This window comes from Sitophilus oryzae, unplaced genomic scaffold (genome assembly GCF_002938485.1).
Source record: "Sitophilus oryzae breed Bouriz unplaced genomic scaffold, Soryzae_2.0 scaffold_359_pilon_pilon, whole genome shotgun sequence".
Classification (NCBI taxonomy): domain Eukaryota; kingdom Metazoa; phylum Arthropoda; class Insecta; order Coleoptera; family Curculionidae; genus Sitophilus; species Sitophilus oryzae.
Genome location: NW_022146928.1, coordinates 2,295,042 through 2,310,564, shown reverse-complemented (window position 1 = coordinate 2,310,564; position 15,523 = coordinate 2,295,042). Strand labels below are relative to the sequence as shown.

The window sequence follows — 15,523 nt, the reverse complement described above, 5'->3', positions numbered from 1 at the left end:
AATAATTTCCTATAAGCTCTGGACGATTCGAATTCCATCAGATATAATCACAAAACATCCCCCTTTAGAACTTCGTCTGTCATGTTAAGAAATGAATGTAAATATAAAGCGCCTCTCGTGTTTGTTCGCATACTAAAAATTTGAATTAATGCCTGTATACAGGGTGGTCCGAACTGTATTCCGGAAACTTTGGCAGCACATTCTGCAGATAAAAATAAGTAAAAAAGTTCGTATAAATGTATGTCCTAAAATGCTTAGTCTCAGAGATACAGGGTGTTTTCATTTCAAGTAACGTCAATATTTGGATGAAAATTGGCGTCTGGGAGTTTTTTGACATGAGAAATTTGATTTTGTTGTCAATATGACTCCTACTAGTAGAGGGCGCCACCTACATAAATCCTTCAAATCTATAATTTCAGTCTAATAACTATTTAGTCAACATGTTTAATTTATGTCAATGATGACAGGTATTGATAATTTCGATTCCCAATATCTTGAAAACTATTACTCGTAGCGATTTTGACCAAGAGACCTTTTTTACGTAAAAAACGTCGTAAAAGTATATTTTTTATTCAGTAGTTTTATACAGGTACGGACGAAAACTTATTACTCTTCAAACCAGTTAAAAAATATGTAGGTGGCGCCCTCTACTAGTAGGAGTCATATTGACATCAAAATCAAGTTTTTCATGTCAAAAAATTACCAGACACCAATTTTTATCCAAATATTGACGTTACTTCAGAAATTATTTGGAAAAAATTGAAATAAAAATGAAACTTCTACACCCTGTATCTCCGAAACAAAGCGTTTTAGGACAAACATCTATACGAATTTTTTTACTTAATTTTTCTCTGCAGAATATGCAGAAGTTTCCGGAATACACTTCGGACCACCCTGTATATTTTTAATATATTTTTAAATTTCAAAGCTCTTGTTTTGAAATCATAAAATATGCTATATTGTTATGAACAGAATATGTAATATAATTTAGTGTAAAATATTACTAAAAATACAAGCCAGGGACGTAATTTTACATTTTTTTTTATTAAATTGAGATTTTTATGTTACGTAGTAAAAAGATTAATAAAATAATAATTTATATTGAGCTATGCAGCTATGCAATTTTCCAATAATCCCAGTAATTTAATTTTTCATGTTCACTCCACATTATAATGAAAATTGATGTACTTATATTTTTAAATAACATGACGGAGAATGTGGAAAAAGGCTAAGAGCCGAAAATAAAAAGAAAGGAGATCTCGCACAAGAGTATTTATTGAAAAATTACCATAATTTCATATTAGACATGCAAGTTTTGAACTGTGACACCAAAAATAATATCAAAATAACAAATTTCAAACTCCTTTAAGAGCCTATATTTTTTTGGCTTTTCTAATACGAGACATACTAATAATTTGAAAAGATATGTCTCTTTATTTAATGAGTAACTGACAGCATATGATAAATAGTTAAGTGATGATAAACTTCGTTGAGAGCATTTCTTTTGAGCAATCGTTATCTATACTAATATATAAAATCCTTAAGTGACTGACATACTGATTAATCACGAAAATCCTGCTCAAACCATGCTCAAACCACTCAACGTAAGAAGCTGAATTTTGGCATACAGGTTGATTTTAGGGTGTAGAGGTTCGATAAGAAGGGATTTTTCGAAATTCCAGTTCCAAGATTGTGAAACCAGCCTTAAATATATTACAATATTTTTTATTTAAAAAACGGTCAAGTTTCCGAAAAAACGCTTAAACACGTATATTTTATTTTGTTTATTTACATATTTTAAGATTTTTTAAAAATGTATACAGGGTGTTTCAAAAAATCTGGTAATTGATTAATCACGATCCTGCTTAAAGCGCTTGACGTAAAAAACTGATTTTTGGAAAACAGATTGACTTTAGGGTGTAGAGGCTCGATAAGAAGGAATTTTTCGAAACTCGAATTCTAAGGGGGTGAAGCTATCCCTCAAATATTATAATATTTTTTATTTAAAAACCGGTGAGTTCTTCGGAAAAACTCTTAAACACGTATATTTTATTTTGTTGTTTTACATATTTTAAGATTTTTTAAAAATTTATACAGGGTGTTTCATAAAATATGACCATTGAGTAATCACGATTCTGCTTAAACTGCTTAACGTTTAAAGCTGATTTTTGGCAAACGGATTGACTGTGGGGTTGAGGTTCGATAAGGAGGGGTTTCTCGAATCTTAAATTCCAAGGGTGAAAACGCCCCTCAAATATTACAATATTTGTTATTTAAAAAACGGTTAGTCTTTCGGAAAAACTCTTGAACAAGCATAATTTATTTGGCTTTTTTACACATTTTGAATTTTTTTAAAAAATCATACAGAGTGTTCCAAAAAGTTGGGAAATTTCTTAACCACAATTCTGCTTAAACTGCTTGACGTAAAAAGCTTATTTTTGGCAAACGGATTTTTCGAAAGTCAAATTCCAACGAGATGAAACTACCCCTCAAATATTACTAAGTTATATAATAATATCGCCATATTGTTTTTTCTCATGCTGACATAAATGTGAGAAAATTTTATCCAATTTGTATGTTAATGGAAATTCTTGCTTTACTTTATCATCACCATTACAAATGATTAATTTGACGCGAACGAAGTCGCTGGTACACGCTAGTATATATGTATAAATATGGTATAAATATTAATATTCAGGGTGGTCCGAACTGTATTCCGGAAACTTCGGCAGCATATTCTGCAGATAAAAATAAGTAAAAAAGTTCGTATAAACTTATGTCCTAAAATGCTTAGTTTCAGAGATACAGGGTGTAAAGATTTCATTTTTATTTCGATTTTTTTCCAAATAATTTCTGAAGTAACGTCAATATTTGAATGAACATTGGTATATGGGAGTTTTTTGACATGAGATAGATTGATTTTGATATCTATATGACTAATACTTGTAGAGGGCGCCACATACATAATTTTTAACTGGTTTAAAGAGTAATAACTTTTCGTCCGTACGGGTATAAAACTACTGAGTTAAAAAATATACATTTACGACGTTTTTTACGTAAGAAGGGTCTCTTGGTAGAAATCGCTAAAGGTAATGGTTTTCGCGATACATGAAATCGAAAGTATCAATACCTGTCATCATAAACGTGACATAAATACATTAACATACAATACATAAATAATACATAATACAATGACATAAATAAATACAATACGTTGTTAGACTGAAATCATAAATTTGAAAAGTTTTTGTGGCAAAAGTTCAACAGAAACTCATCATCATATAATGGAAGAAAAATTTATGATTAATTTAAAAAAATAAAATGTTCCCAAATTTATCATTTCAGTCAAATAACTATCTACTCAACATGTTTATCTTTTGATAATAATGTAATAATGTAACTATTTCCATTCTAAATAGTAATAATAAGTAATTAACTATTTCCATTCTAAATATTTTGAGACCGGTTAATTTTAATATTCTTTTTGTTACACTTTTGATTCTTTTTCTTAAAAGCATAATTTTTAAATGGCTTTGAGTAATTATGAGTTTTAAAAGGGCATCTACTTAATAATAAATTTAAACTAAACTCGAAGATTTTATTTTCATTGTTTTGATATTTTTAAACTCTAAATAAATCTTAATAATATATCTAGAAAGCTTAATATAAAAGAAAGCTATTAAGATTAATAAATATATATTGTCAACATATTTAAAATGCCAACTCTCTTGTTATATATTTAACATATTATTTTCAGGTACTTGATCTTTCATTTGCTTTTTTTCTGTTACATACAATAAAAAGATTGGAGGTATGGAAATTATTAATAAATTTTCCTTGTTTCAGACTTATACAGAGGCGAAGCAAACACGCAGAAAGGCGAAATTCCTTTTTTGTAATACAAAAAAAGAATCCACAGTGGAAGAAGAACGAGACTTAAAATAAATTAAAAAATACTTTGACGTAGCGAAAAAAATCTCCTTTGGGTTAAAACCGCTAGACGCCACCGCATCCGGCTTGGGTAGACGACTTCCCCTCTTTGAGAAATCAAATATTATGGTTCCAAAAAGCGGAATTATACGAAAATAACTTAATAAAGAAGCGGCGAGAACATGGAAAAGGAAATTATTGGGATGGAGATGGAATGACTCTTAGATAGCGACCGAATAAGGAAATAAAATGGAAAAGGACTCAGGTAGATATTAAATTTTTTTTAAACCCCAAAAGGTTCAAAAGTAACTTTGCTCAAATTGTCTGTTTTAATTTTTTTAATATTAGTATAGTATAGGAACGGAAAAATATGCATTATGTTAACTGACCTAATTACCGTCACTGTCCTAATTATCGTCACATTTCGATACTTTTTAAAAAAATAAGAAACTCACGGGAAAAATTCCATAGTAGTATTATAGTAAAATAAAACACTAAATCACCACAATACACCAAAACACTTTTACTTTTACACTAGACGTGCGTTTCGCTGACCATGTTAGCATCATCAGCAGATGATTAAACTAAACTACAATCTACGTTATGTATGAAACAATAGTATATTAAACAACGAGTTTCGAAAACGGCGTTTTGCACACGAGTTCGACAGTTTGTTGAGTGTACAAAGAAGTTTTACAAAGAAGTTTTCGAACGAGTTTTTTACGCTATTTTTTCTACGACTACAAATTAGCAGCAGACTGACTCAGTTTTTGCCAGTTTTGTGGAATAATTTGCGATGTAACCCAGATAGCACATTTACGTTCTTTTCATATGCGAAGCAAGTAACTTTGGAGAACAACAATGTTCTATTCACATTCCTTTTTTTCATTGGGAACATATATGGCACATGAATAGCAGAGATTACGTTCCATCCTATTCAAGTGATATAGAAGTGCGTTTCACATTCCAAGATATATTCTATGAACGTGAATTATATGTTCGTAAAAGAATGTATTTAAAAATAATATTCCAATTATATGATATTCATGTTTTTAATATTCTATATTTATGCTTTTCATATGTTTTTCATATTTTTTTATTATCTACAGAGGCAAAATAAAACACTAATTTACCAAATACACCAAAACACTTTACTTTTGCACAGGACGCGCGTTTCGCTAACCATGTTAGCATCATCAGCAGATGGTCAAAATTTAAGTTTTAATCATCTGCTGATGACGCTAAGATGATTAACCAAACAAGCGTCCAGTTCAAAAGTAAAGTGTTTTGGTATATTGTGGTGAATTAGTGTTTTAATTTGCTGTTGTAACACCAAAGATTCCAACCCTCAACTCTGTATCTACTGGGTGTCCTGTATAAGGATGCCCTGTATCAATATCCTATAAACTATAGATATAGATACAATTTTTTTCATATTTAGCAATTTTTTTATCTCTTAAAATCTATAGGATACCTATACAGTACATTCATATCTGGAACACACTACAAACAATTTGCTGAAATTAAATAATTTGGTGTGTAATAATCAAAAATTAACTAATAAATAGAACGGTTAAAAATAATAGGTAAGGATAAAGACGAACTTGAGTAATATATGTTTATTAATTAAAAATATTTTAATATAACGATATACATTGATATTATCTTCTATGTCTATGTTTCTATATTCTCTTGTCTACCCTTCTGAAATAATATCAGCAGAATTATACTGTTCAAATAAATTTGCACAACTTACCTTGGTATTTTTTATCTTTTCTTTGTTTTTACAAGCCATATTTTAATTATATTGATAATTTCGGTTTCTTTTGACTCTTGAAATTGACCTTTCATGGAGTCTAAAATATATGTTATTACAGTCTTTGCAACACCAAATATCTTTAAGTTCAAATACCTAAAATTGCTTTTGGCCACTAACAATGATTTCAAACTTCTCTTCTGTTTGGCCTCATCCCAAGAATATTTTTGTGCAATTTCATTGCCCAGAACCTTATAAAGCATTTTCCTTGTACTTTTTGCTACTCCCGAACCACCAAGTCTCGATAATTCTCGAACCTAATAATTCTAAAAAATACCTTTCTCTTAAAAAATAATACAATAAATGGTTATAGAAGAGCCTACATAAATACCTATATAAATACTATATTGTAAGAAATTTCAGCACTGGAACTACACTTATCAGAACAGAAATCTTCAATGATACTACCAGAGATACTACTACTTTGATGATGTACAGAGGATAATAAAAAATCACTTTGGTCTGAATCCAGTTTAATGTACAATATTGAAGTCATATTTGCGTAACATTGACTTAATAAGATTTTGGCTCTTTTTTTTTGGTTGAATTTTAAAATATTTTTTAGTATAACCTATTTTTTTCGAGGTCTCATGGTTTTAAATTCACTCACCTTAAAATAGATACTGAAAACACAAACATAACAAGAACTATTTTACCGATTCTATCCTTAAAATAATTATTTGCATCACTTATCTTTACGTTATCTCAGTGTTTTAATTATTAAAATAGTTTGGATGAAGCACGTTTACGTTTATAGGTGGTTTATAGTCATAGATAAAAGAAAATAATCTTCTATTAATTTATAGTTCACTTGTTGTTTTTTATTAGGTTATGTTATGGATGTACGATTCGAATCGATTTCAGTCGAAGATCGATCTTTTTACCCAAAAAATCGATTAAAATCTATCGAGTTTTATCAAACTATCTTTTGGTATAATCGATCTTTTTATTTCATAATGGAAGATCGTTTTTATTTATACAGTTTTACAGGTTTATTTATTTGTTAGAATAAGAAACACTGTATTTTTGCTTGAATATTTGTTTACAGGGCATCTATATACACTAATATATAAAATCCCTAATTATTTAATACACAAAAATTTAATAGTAACTGATAGTAAGAAAATATACAAATATAATGTATTGTATTCATTTTTTCATTTCGAAATCATTTTTATTCTCCTGTATTTTTATTCAGATATTGATATGTTTAGAACGTGAATAGCAGATACTTAAAATTTATTGTAAACCATAATTTAAGAAGACATTCTAAGGTCATGCTGATAACATAGCTTTAAATCACATTCGTAGTAGAATGTACTATTCATATGCCATACTTATTAAAAAAAGAATATACTTATAAGAACTTAGGAGGAATATTCTTAGAATGTAAATGTCCCTTTTGTGCTATCTGGGAATGATGACACTTTTCTGACGGCTGCGTTGCGTTTGGCGTTTCACCTAGATATTGGAGCAATATTGGAGGTTAAAAAGGTTAGAAATTGACACATGTTGTGTGCACTAAGAGTAAGCGTGCGCAAAAATTGCACACTACAAAATTTGCGCACGGTGTGTGAAAAACGTCACTTTCAGATTTACTTAAGCGTGCGTTTTTTAACGTTTTACATAGCAGTCGTAGAAAAAATTGTTTTCAATTTAATAACAACTTTTTTGAACAGCTGGAAGGTAATCCAATGTCTCCATTTTTGGCTAATTTATTCATGAGCAGGTTTGAAGTGGAGGCTAAGAATCAGTTGGAGTATTTTCCAAGAGTATGGTTTAGGTATGTGCATATTTTTGCTGTTTTTGACACACATTCAGACACCATAGATAATTTTATTTCTAAGTTAAATAATCGATTTCCTTCCATTAAATTTACACATGAAATTGAGAACGACAGATTACCATTTTTAGATGTATTAGTTATTAGAAATACTAATAATTGCCTGGAATTTGATATCTATAGGAAAAATACCACTACACGCAGATATATTCCTAATGAATCATATCATAGTGTTAAACATAAAATGGCTAGTTTAAATTTCTTAGTTCATAGATTACTTTGTTTTCCACTTTCCGACGAAATATATGAAATAGAAAGAGATTACATTAGGAATGTAGCTGAGTCTAATGGATATTCTCCTTCACTAGTTGATAAAATAACTAGAAGACGTATGTATCGGTTAATTATTTCTGAAAATTCGACTTTTCAAGTGGAAAAAGATACGTCAAAATTTTTTTCAATATCGTTTGATACAGAGTTATCCCGTGGTCTAATAGGAATTTTTAAGAATATCAATTATAAACTTGTGTATAGTGCTAATAATTGTTGTAATAATAAATTACAACAATTATTAGGTAATCCAAAGGATAAAACACCTCCACTGGAAAGGTCGGGTATTTATGAAATTTCTTGTAAAGATTGTAATCAGAAATATGTTAAGCAAACTAGAAGATCGATATTAACTAGATTTAAAGGACATTTAGCTCAGATAAGATATGGTACACCGGATAAATCTTGCGTTGCCGAACATACTGCTGATAAAGAACATTGTATAGATCTTAATAATTTAAAATTAATTAAACAAGTCTCAAATTACAGGCAATTAGAAAGGATCAGAATTAATAAATGTAAATATAGTTTGAACAGAGACAACGGTCCAATTCCTTCAAGTTCTTTGTTCCTACTACTCTAGTGGCGGAAATCTAACTGTTACGCTCGGTGGGCTCTGACTCGGTTAGCTAGATCTTGCCACGCCCACTCGGTGCCCACTGAGCGAGTATATAAACGCTCAAATCGTAGATTGTAGTTTAGCTTAATCTTATCTCGCTGATGATGCTAACATGGTTAGCGAAACGCGCGTCCAGTGTAAAAGTAAAAGTGTTTTGGTGTATTGTTGTGATTTAGTGTTTTATTTTGCTGTGTAACACCAAAGGTTCCAACCACCAACTGTAGTCTTATAGTAGTCAAATATCATTAAAAACACATAATTGGTCTCGCATATAATTAAGTATAATAAAAATAGATAAAACATATAAAAAATCTTAAGTGGTGTCCTACTGGAAGAGTCAATTATCTTCCAATCTCCCTGGTTAAATTAGATAAGCTTTATCAAGAAGACAACGGCCAATGGTATTGTAAACGCTTCTTTGATGAATTTCTTGAATATTAATAGATTTGACATTTCAGAAGGGACTTTGACTTTGCCTTTTTATGTCGAAACCCACTTAAAAAGTCTTTTTTATATCACAGATCGACACTCAACTTGAATTGCCTCTTTTAGTCTATTTCTGTGTTATTCCTTGAATTAATTTATCAAACTGTATTAATACAATGCAGTGGCGGCTTAACCATGAGGTCAAATGGTCAATGCCCCCCCCCCAAAAAAAAATCAGGAGAAAATGAAAAAAAAACTTATTTAAATTATACTTTTTGCAAATCCCTTTTTTTCATCCTAAAATAGTCAAAACTATTCCCAATTTATCCAATTTTCGCTTGAAAACATTTTATTTTACGCATTTTCTCTAATACCGGTCAAAATTTCATTTTGTCCTTCGTTCCCGCTATGTTTTAAGCCAAAAACATAGTGGCACGACGAGGAGAGCGGGGAGCAAGCAGCGCGATATCGCGTCGATCGAGCCTCGAGGTGCTAAAATATAGTAGAGCGGCGAGGAATAGCGAGGTACTTGCAATTTTATTAGTTTCATTTGCTTATTTATTATTTAAAATGTTAGCAGCAGCTAAAATTCGGGACAGTAGTGTCGCAAACATTTGGTTTATTCGAAACCAACAAAGTAAAAGATGTTGTGTACATGAAATTTGTACACTACAACATGAAATTTTCAAACCCCGGAGAGATAACATATCTAAAATATAGCGGTTATGGTGATTACTATCTTTTTGTCCAATCAAAACTCTCTTAGACTCGCCGGTTAGCCTGCTGAGAACATAGCGGAGCGACGAGGAGAGCGGCGAGCAAGCAGCGCGACGTCGCGTCCAAAACAAACCTGTGAAGACAAGTACGTGCGAACATAGTAAAGCGATCTGTTCGAGCGGTTAGATCGAGCGGCGAGATCGATTCAAAAAAACGATGGATTCCTAAATATTAATAGATTTAGTGTTTGTGAGAGAGATTTTATGGGGTCAGAAAGTAGTAATCACCATAACCGGTACATTTTAGATAAGTTATGAGATGAAGTGGCAACAAATTTTCGTAAAGGTTATAAAACTTGCCATACTTTCTCGGGTTTTTGAAAACTTCATCTAACCAAATGTTTGCGACACTACTGCCCAAAATTTTAGATACTGTTAACATTTTAAATTATCAATAAGCAAATGAAAATAATAAAATTGCACAAGTATCTCGCTATTCCTCGCCGCTCTACTATGTTTCAGCACCTCGAGGCTTGCTCGACGCGTTTATCGCGCTGCTTGCTCGCCGCTATCCTCGCCGCTCCACTATGTTCTTAGCCTTACACGTATTAAACTTAAGGTAATTAAGGTAAGGTATACTACGTATAGAAAATATAATGGGTTAAGGTGCGATAGACATAGTTTATATTGGCCAATGACCGCGTCATTCATAAAATGATTTGTAAGGTAGGCAACTTTATATACACTTGTATTTGGTAGTTTACCGACAGACGATATAAAAAGTGGCGGTTTTTGTCTTTGTCTAGAAACCAAAGTGTTATTATTGTAATTTGTAATACTGTTTTTAGTTGCGAATCAATATAGTTGATTAAAAAATATCGAGTGCATTATTTCTATATAAATATATTACAGGATTTCAGTCATATCGCAGTCGGAAAAATTTCGTCGTTTGGGCAGTTTGTGTGTTTATAAAAACTCAAATTATAAAACAATCTAGGTTTTTGGATCATTTATCGCGTATCGCGTATAAATTTTTAATATCGAAAGAAATTTTAGTTTTAGTTGCCGTAGCCGAGGGCTTGAGATGCAGTGCGAAATTTGTGTAGGTAATAATTCATAATTTTCTGGTTCTGGATAAATGATGAACTCTTGTTGACTGATTCTGGAATAGATATTTTCAAATAGACAACATATGGTGTTTAGTTTGTAAAATCGTGCAATTAGAAGAAAACAATTGCTTAAATTTCGAAAAACGTATAGAGAAATTAATTGACTTAAAATATAAAAAAAATGTGAAATAAAACTTTTAGAAATATGTATGTGTATATGTTACGGTTAAAGTCCGATGTCCGGTTAATGTCGACATTAACATGTTAATGTTTGGGTTAGGTTATGTTTTTGGTTGTTTTGTTGTGTGTTATTCTCGAGATTAACCGGGTAATGTCGACATTAACCGGATATCGGACCTTAACCGTAACATATATATGTATTTATATTTTTGTGACATTATTATTTAAGCGTCTTTTAAATCCTACCGTGGAAAATTTGTGCAAAGAACATTGACTGGATTTTTAGTTAAATGGCACTAGACCACCTGTTTAAAAATGGAAGGGTAGGTTTCATTTTAACATAATTTGTATTTATTTTTAGATTTATTTTCCTTTAACTAAACGTACAAGTACCTGGTAAGAAACCAATTAAATTTGGGCGCGTCTTAAAAAAAATCGACGCAATATTTTTAGATATTGACCTCCCTACAATAATAACCACGAGCCGCCACTGATACAATGTTACCACTTATTTTAAAATCATACGAAAAGTCACTTTTAAACAAATAATTTTATCCATGTTTTAAATATGCTAGTAAAAAAGAATTAGAATTAATTCTTGAAACGTATTGCACTGTACAAATACATTAAATAATAAATAACTTCAGCACAAATTCTATTTGGAATAAATCTCTGGTAGTAACTTTGGATTTTACATTTGCAGGGCATTTCTGTTACGAGCCGTATCCAGCAGTTACGAAATCTAACCCGAGCAATACGAACTCATTAAGAATAGAGAACTCGTCTAAATCTCAGCAAAAATCCTCGGAGAGTTCGTGCAATTGTCTGGGGAAAAAGACCAAGCGAAAAGGAAAAGCTTTCCTGGCTGGATTAGCGACAAACTTGGGTATATGTGTGCTGCTCTTCGGATATACGTTGATAGGCTCTGTGATATTCTTAGCTATAGAAGGTAGGTGCTATTTATAAGGATTTTAACAGATATTTGAAGTTAACAAAATTACTTAAAATGAGAACTGAAAAAATATTGTTTATCTACTATCAGTGAGTTAAGAAGCTCTTAAGTAAATAATATTGATGTCACTAGTTTATGAATGACTCTTCTTCAATGTCAGAGGGAATATTTTCCGAATCGCTCATTTTTTAAACTAGCGACATCAATATTGTTTACTGTCATATTGACATTGCCAAGGTATTAAGGTAATTAAGTTTTAGGATAGGCATATAGCTACCTACAGGGTGTCCCACTAAGAATAGCTCTCGGCTGTATCTCGGAAAGTATTAGCCGTAGCGGCTGCGGAAAAACAATATTTATAACTAAAGAGGCTATGGGAAATTGCTGGAAATTATTTTCAAGTTTGTAGAACGACCGCAACTGCAACAAAAACTAAGAAAATGGAGTTTTTACACAATTTTGCCTGGATAAGGTGTACTATAAGTAACAGCTTCATAATCTTCAGTAAATTTTGAATATTTTTTGTTAGAACCATTTTCCCCTATCTACCAAAATAAAGTGGTGGGGTAAGGTTAGATCTTTTTTTATTTGAATATTAATAACTCTGGACTGGATGATCGGAATCCAACAAGCGAGGGCTCGTTTAAAAGAGAGTTTCTTACTCTATATTGTATCATATAAACAATAATAATAAGCTTTTGAACGTACACGCTAGGGGGCGTTGTCTTACAATTTAACAAACATTGCGCGTTTTTCAAAAAAAATAAATGCAATAGTATATGTAATGTTAGCTGATAGTAAAGAGTAGTAAAAACTTAAAATGTCAGTGAAAACCGCATTCTGATATCTTCTTTCAAACCGAAGATATTAGCAAAATTTTAATAAATACCAAAAAATAAGCTCTTAATTACCTTATTTTTACAACACGGTATCAATCTCTTGATTATGCCCATTCTAACCTAAAAATAAGATAGAAACAGTTAGTTTATTTTAAAATCGACGATATACCAGAATATCATAATATCAGATGTAGTATTAATATCTAATAATTAAGATATTAATAATAGTGAACAAGAAACGATGATTCAGTGAAGTCATGGTAGGCTTTGGAAAAAAGTTGCTTTTGACGTATAAACATCAAATTGTTATTAGATCAACATTTTGATAATCTTAGCAGCGTTTTTTATCTTTTGATTGCTTTTTCAAAATGCCAACAACTTCAACTACTTCAAATAATAAAGGCATTTTGAAAAAACATTTAAAAGATAAAAAAACGCTGCTAAGACTATGAAAATGTTGATCTAATAACAATTTGACGTTTATACTATTACAAGAAAAGCAACTTTTTTCCAAAGCCTACCATGACTTCACTGAATCATCGTTTCTTGTTCACGCTTATTAATATCTTAATTATTAGACATTAATACATCTGGTATTATGGTATTCTGGTATTTCGTCGATTTTAAAATAAACTAACTGTTTCTATTTTATTTTTTTGTTAGAATGGGCCTAATCAAGAGGGCTACTGATACTGTATTGTAAAAATAAGGTAATTATGGGCTTATTTTTTGGTATTTATTATAATTTTGCTAATATCATCGGTTTGAAAGAAGATATCAAGATGCGGTTTTCGCTGACTTTTTAAGCTTTTACTACTCTTTATTATCAGCTAAAATAACACATACTATCGTATTTAATTTTTTTGAAAAAACGCGCTATGTTTGTTAAATTGTAAGAAAGCGCCCCTTAGTGTCTACGTTCAAAACCTTATTATTATTATTATTATTATGGTATAATATAGAGTAAGAAATGCTCTTTAAAACGAGCCCTCATTTGTTGGATTCTGATCATCCAGTCCGGAGTTATTAACATTTAAATAAAGATGGATCTAACCTTCCCCCACCACTTTATTTTAGCAGATAGGGGAAAATGGTTTTAACAAAAAAAATCCAAAATTTACTGAAGATTATGAAGCTATTATTTATAGTACCTATTATCTAGGCAAAATTCTGTAAAAAATATATTTTCTTATTTTCCATAGCAGTTGCGCCACCTAACGGCCGTTTTACAAACTTGAAAATAATTTCCAGCAATTCCTAACAGCCCCTTTAGTTATAAATATTTTTTTCCGTAAGCCCTACGGCTAATACTTTCCGAGATACAGCCGAGAGCTATTCTTAGTGGAACACCCGGTACATACTCAGTAAATAATATTGATGTCACTAGTTTAAAAAATGAGCGATTCGGAAAATATTCCCTCTGACATTGAAGAAGAGTCATTCAGAGCCATTTCTGGACAGAAATATGAACTTCTGTTTCGATCTTGCTGGGAGCAATCCAGAAATGGCTCTGAATGACTCTTCTTCAATGTCAGAGAGAATATTTTCCAAATCGCTCATTTTTTAAACTAGCGACATCAATATTATTTACTGTCATATTGACATTGCCATGTATGGTGTTATTTGAACCAAGGTATTAAGGTAATTGAGTTTTAGGATAGGTATATAGTAAAGTACAATAATTTTTAAAATTCATTTTGTGTTTTTATAGTTAGACGTAGATAAAATATTTTACAATACACGCGAGTTAACTCAATTGTATCGTAAATATCTATTACCAAAGAATATTATAGTTTTAAGAACTCTCGTGTGGAAGCTTTAGTGATTTGTCATACGGTGGCGCTTTTGAACATAATCGAAGCCTGAAAATGCTAATATTTTAAATTTTGAGGACTACGCGCGGCGATATTTCGTACGGTGTTGCCAAACATATTTTATTTCTCGATATTTAAAGAAATATGTATTGATTATATATTTCGTATATTCGATAGTACATGAGGCATCCTAAGGCTATGAAAAAACGTAGCTATGAAAATAAAATTTTAGATTTTTAATTTTTGTACCTTCTAATAAAAATTACTTCTATTCCAATAAAAAATTAACTAGTATGATTATGTGTTATCTGTCCTAGTATTAGGAAACTGGAGTAAATACGGAGAATATTAATTCGTTCTCTAAGATGAGCACTACTAAGTAATTTTTTAAAATTCGACCCATAAGGGGGTGTAATTAGATAAAGGGATGTAATTATACAAAAAAAAAATCTGTACCTAGTAGGAGTATGAACTTTTGCACAGATGTGGCGCATTTGAACATTGATAAGCGATTTTTGGAAATGTATAGCCTAAGGGTAGTGAAACTGGGGGGTGAAATTTTGTACAAAAAGTGTTAGTTCTAGGAGTATGAAATTTTGTACAGAGTTTCCTTAAGTGACGAAAGTGAGTACCTAGAAGCTATTTTGACATTCATCCCTTAGAAATAAGGGATGAAAATTTGTACAAAGGTTAAAATCGGTTTTAGAAGTATGAATTTTGCAGACGTTCCTTATGTAACGTAATTTAGCATTAAGAAGCAATTTTGAAAATTCGCCCCTCTAAGGGTGTGAAATGAGGGGTTGAACGTTCTGGAACAATAAATTCTGTTCAAGGAATATGAGAATTTGCACAGAGGTTCCTTATGTAGCGTAATTGAATAATTAGAGTGATTTTTGGAATTCGTTCCTTAAGGGGGTAAAACTAGGGGTGAAAATTTGTATAATTTTTTTATCTAAAATCCGTTCTAGGAGTAGGAGTATGAAATTCTGTTCAGAGGTCCCTTAAATGA

At 31.0% G+C, this 15,523-nt stretch overlaps 1 protein-coding gene and 1 long non-coding RNA gene across 2 annotated transcripts in view; one reads left to right on the top strand and one right to left on the bottom strand.

Annotated features, from left to right (window-relative positions):
* LOC115885046 (potassium channel subfamily K member 18) overlaps positions 1-15,523 on the top strand; it is a 555,195-nt gene that overhangs the window by 426,044 nt on the left and 113,628 nt on the right. Inside the window, exons 4-5 of the mRNA XM_030903795.1 lie at positions 3,847-4,195; positions 11,613-11,858. Coding sequence (XP_030759655.1) covers positions 4,180-4,195; positions 11,613-11,858 — 262 coding nt within the window. The 5' untranslated portion in view covers positions 3,847-4,179. The remainder of the gene's footprint in view (positions 1-3,846; positions 4,196-11,612; positions 11,859-15,523) is intronic.
* On the bottom strand, positions 5,708-6,496 carry LOC115885050. The gene is made up of 3 exons (XR_004050673.1): positions 6,357-6,496; positions 5,843-6,012; positions 5,708-5,786 (listed from the first exon to the last, which is right to left on the bottom strand). It is a non-coding gene; the product is annotated as an uncharacterized LOC115885050 (long non-coding RNA).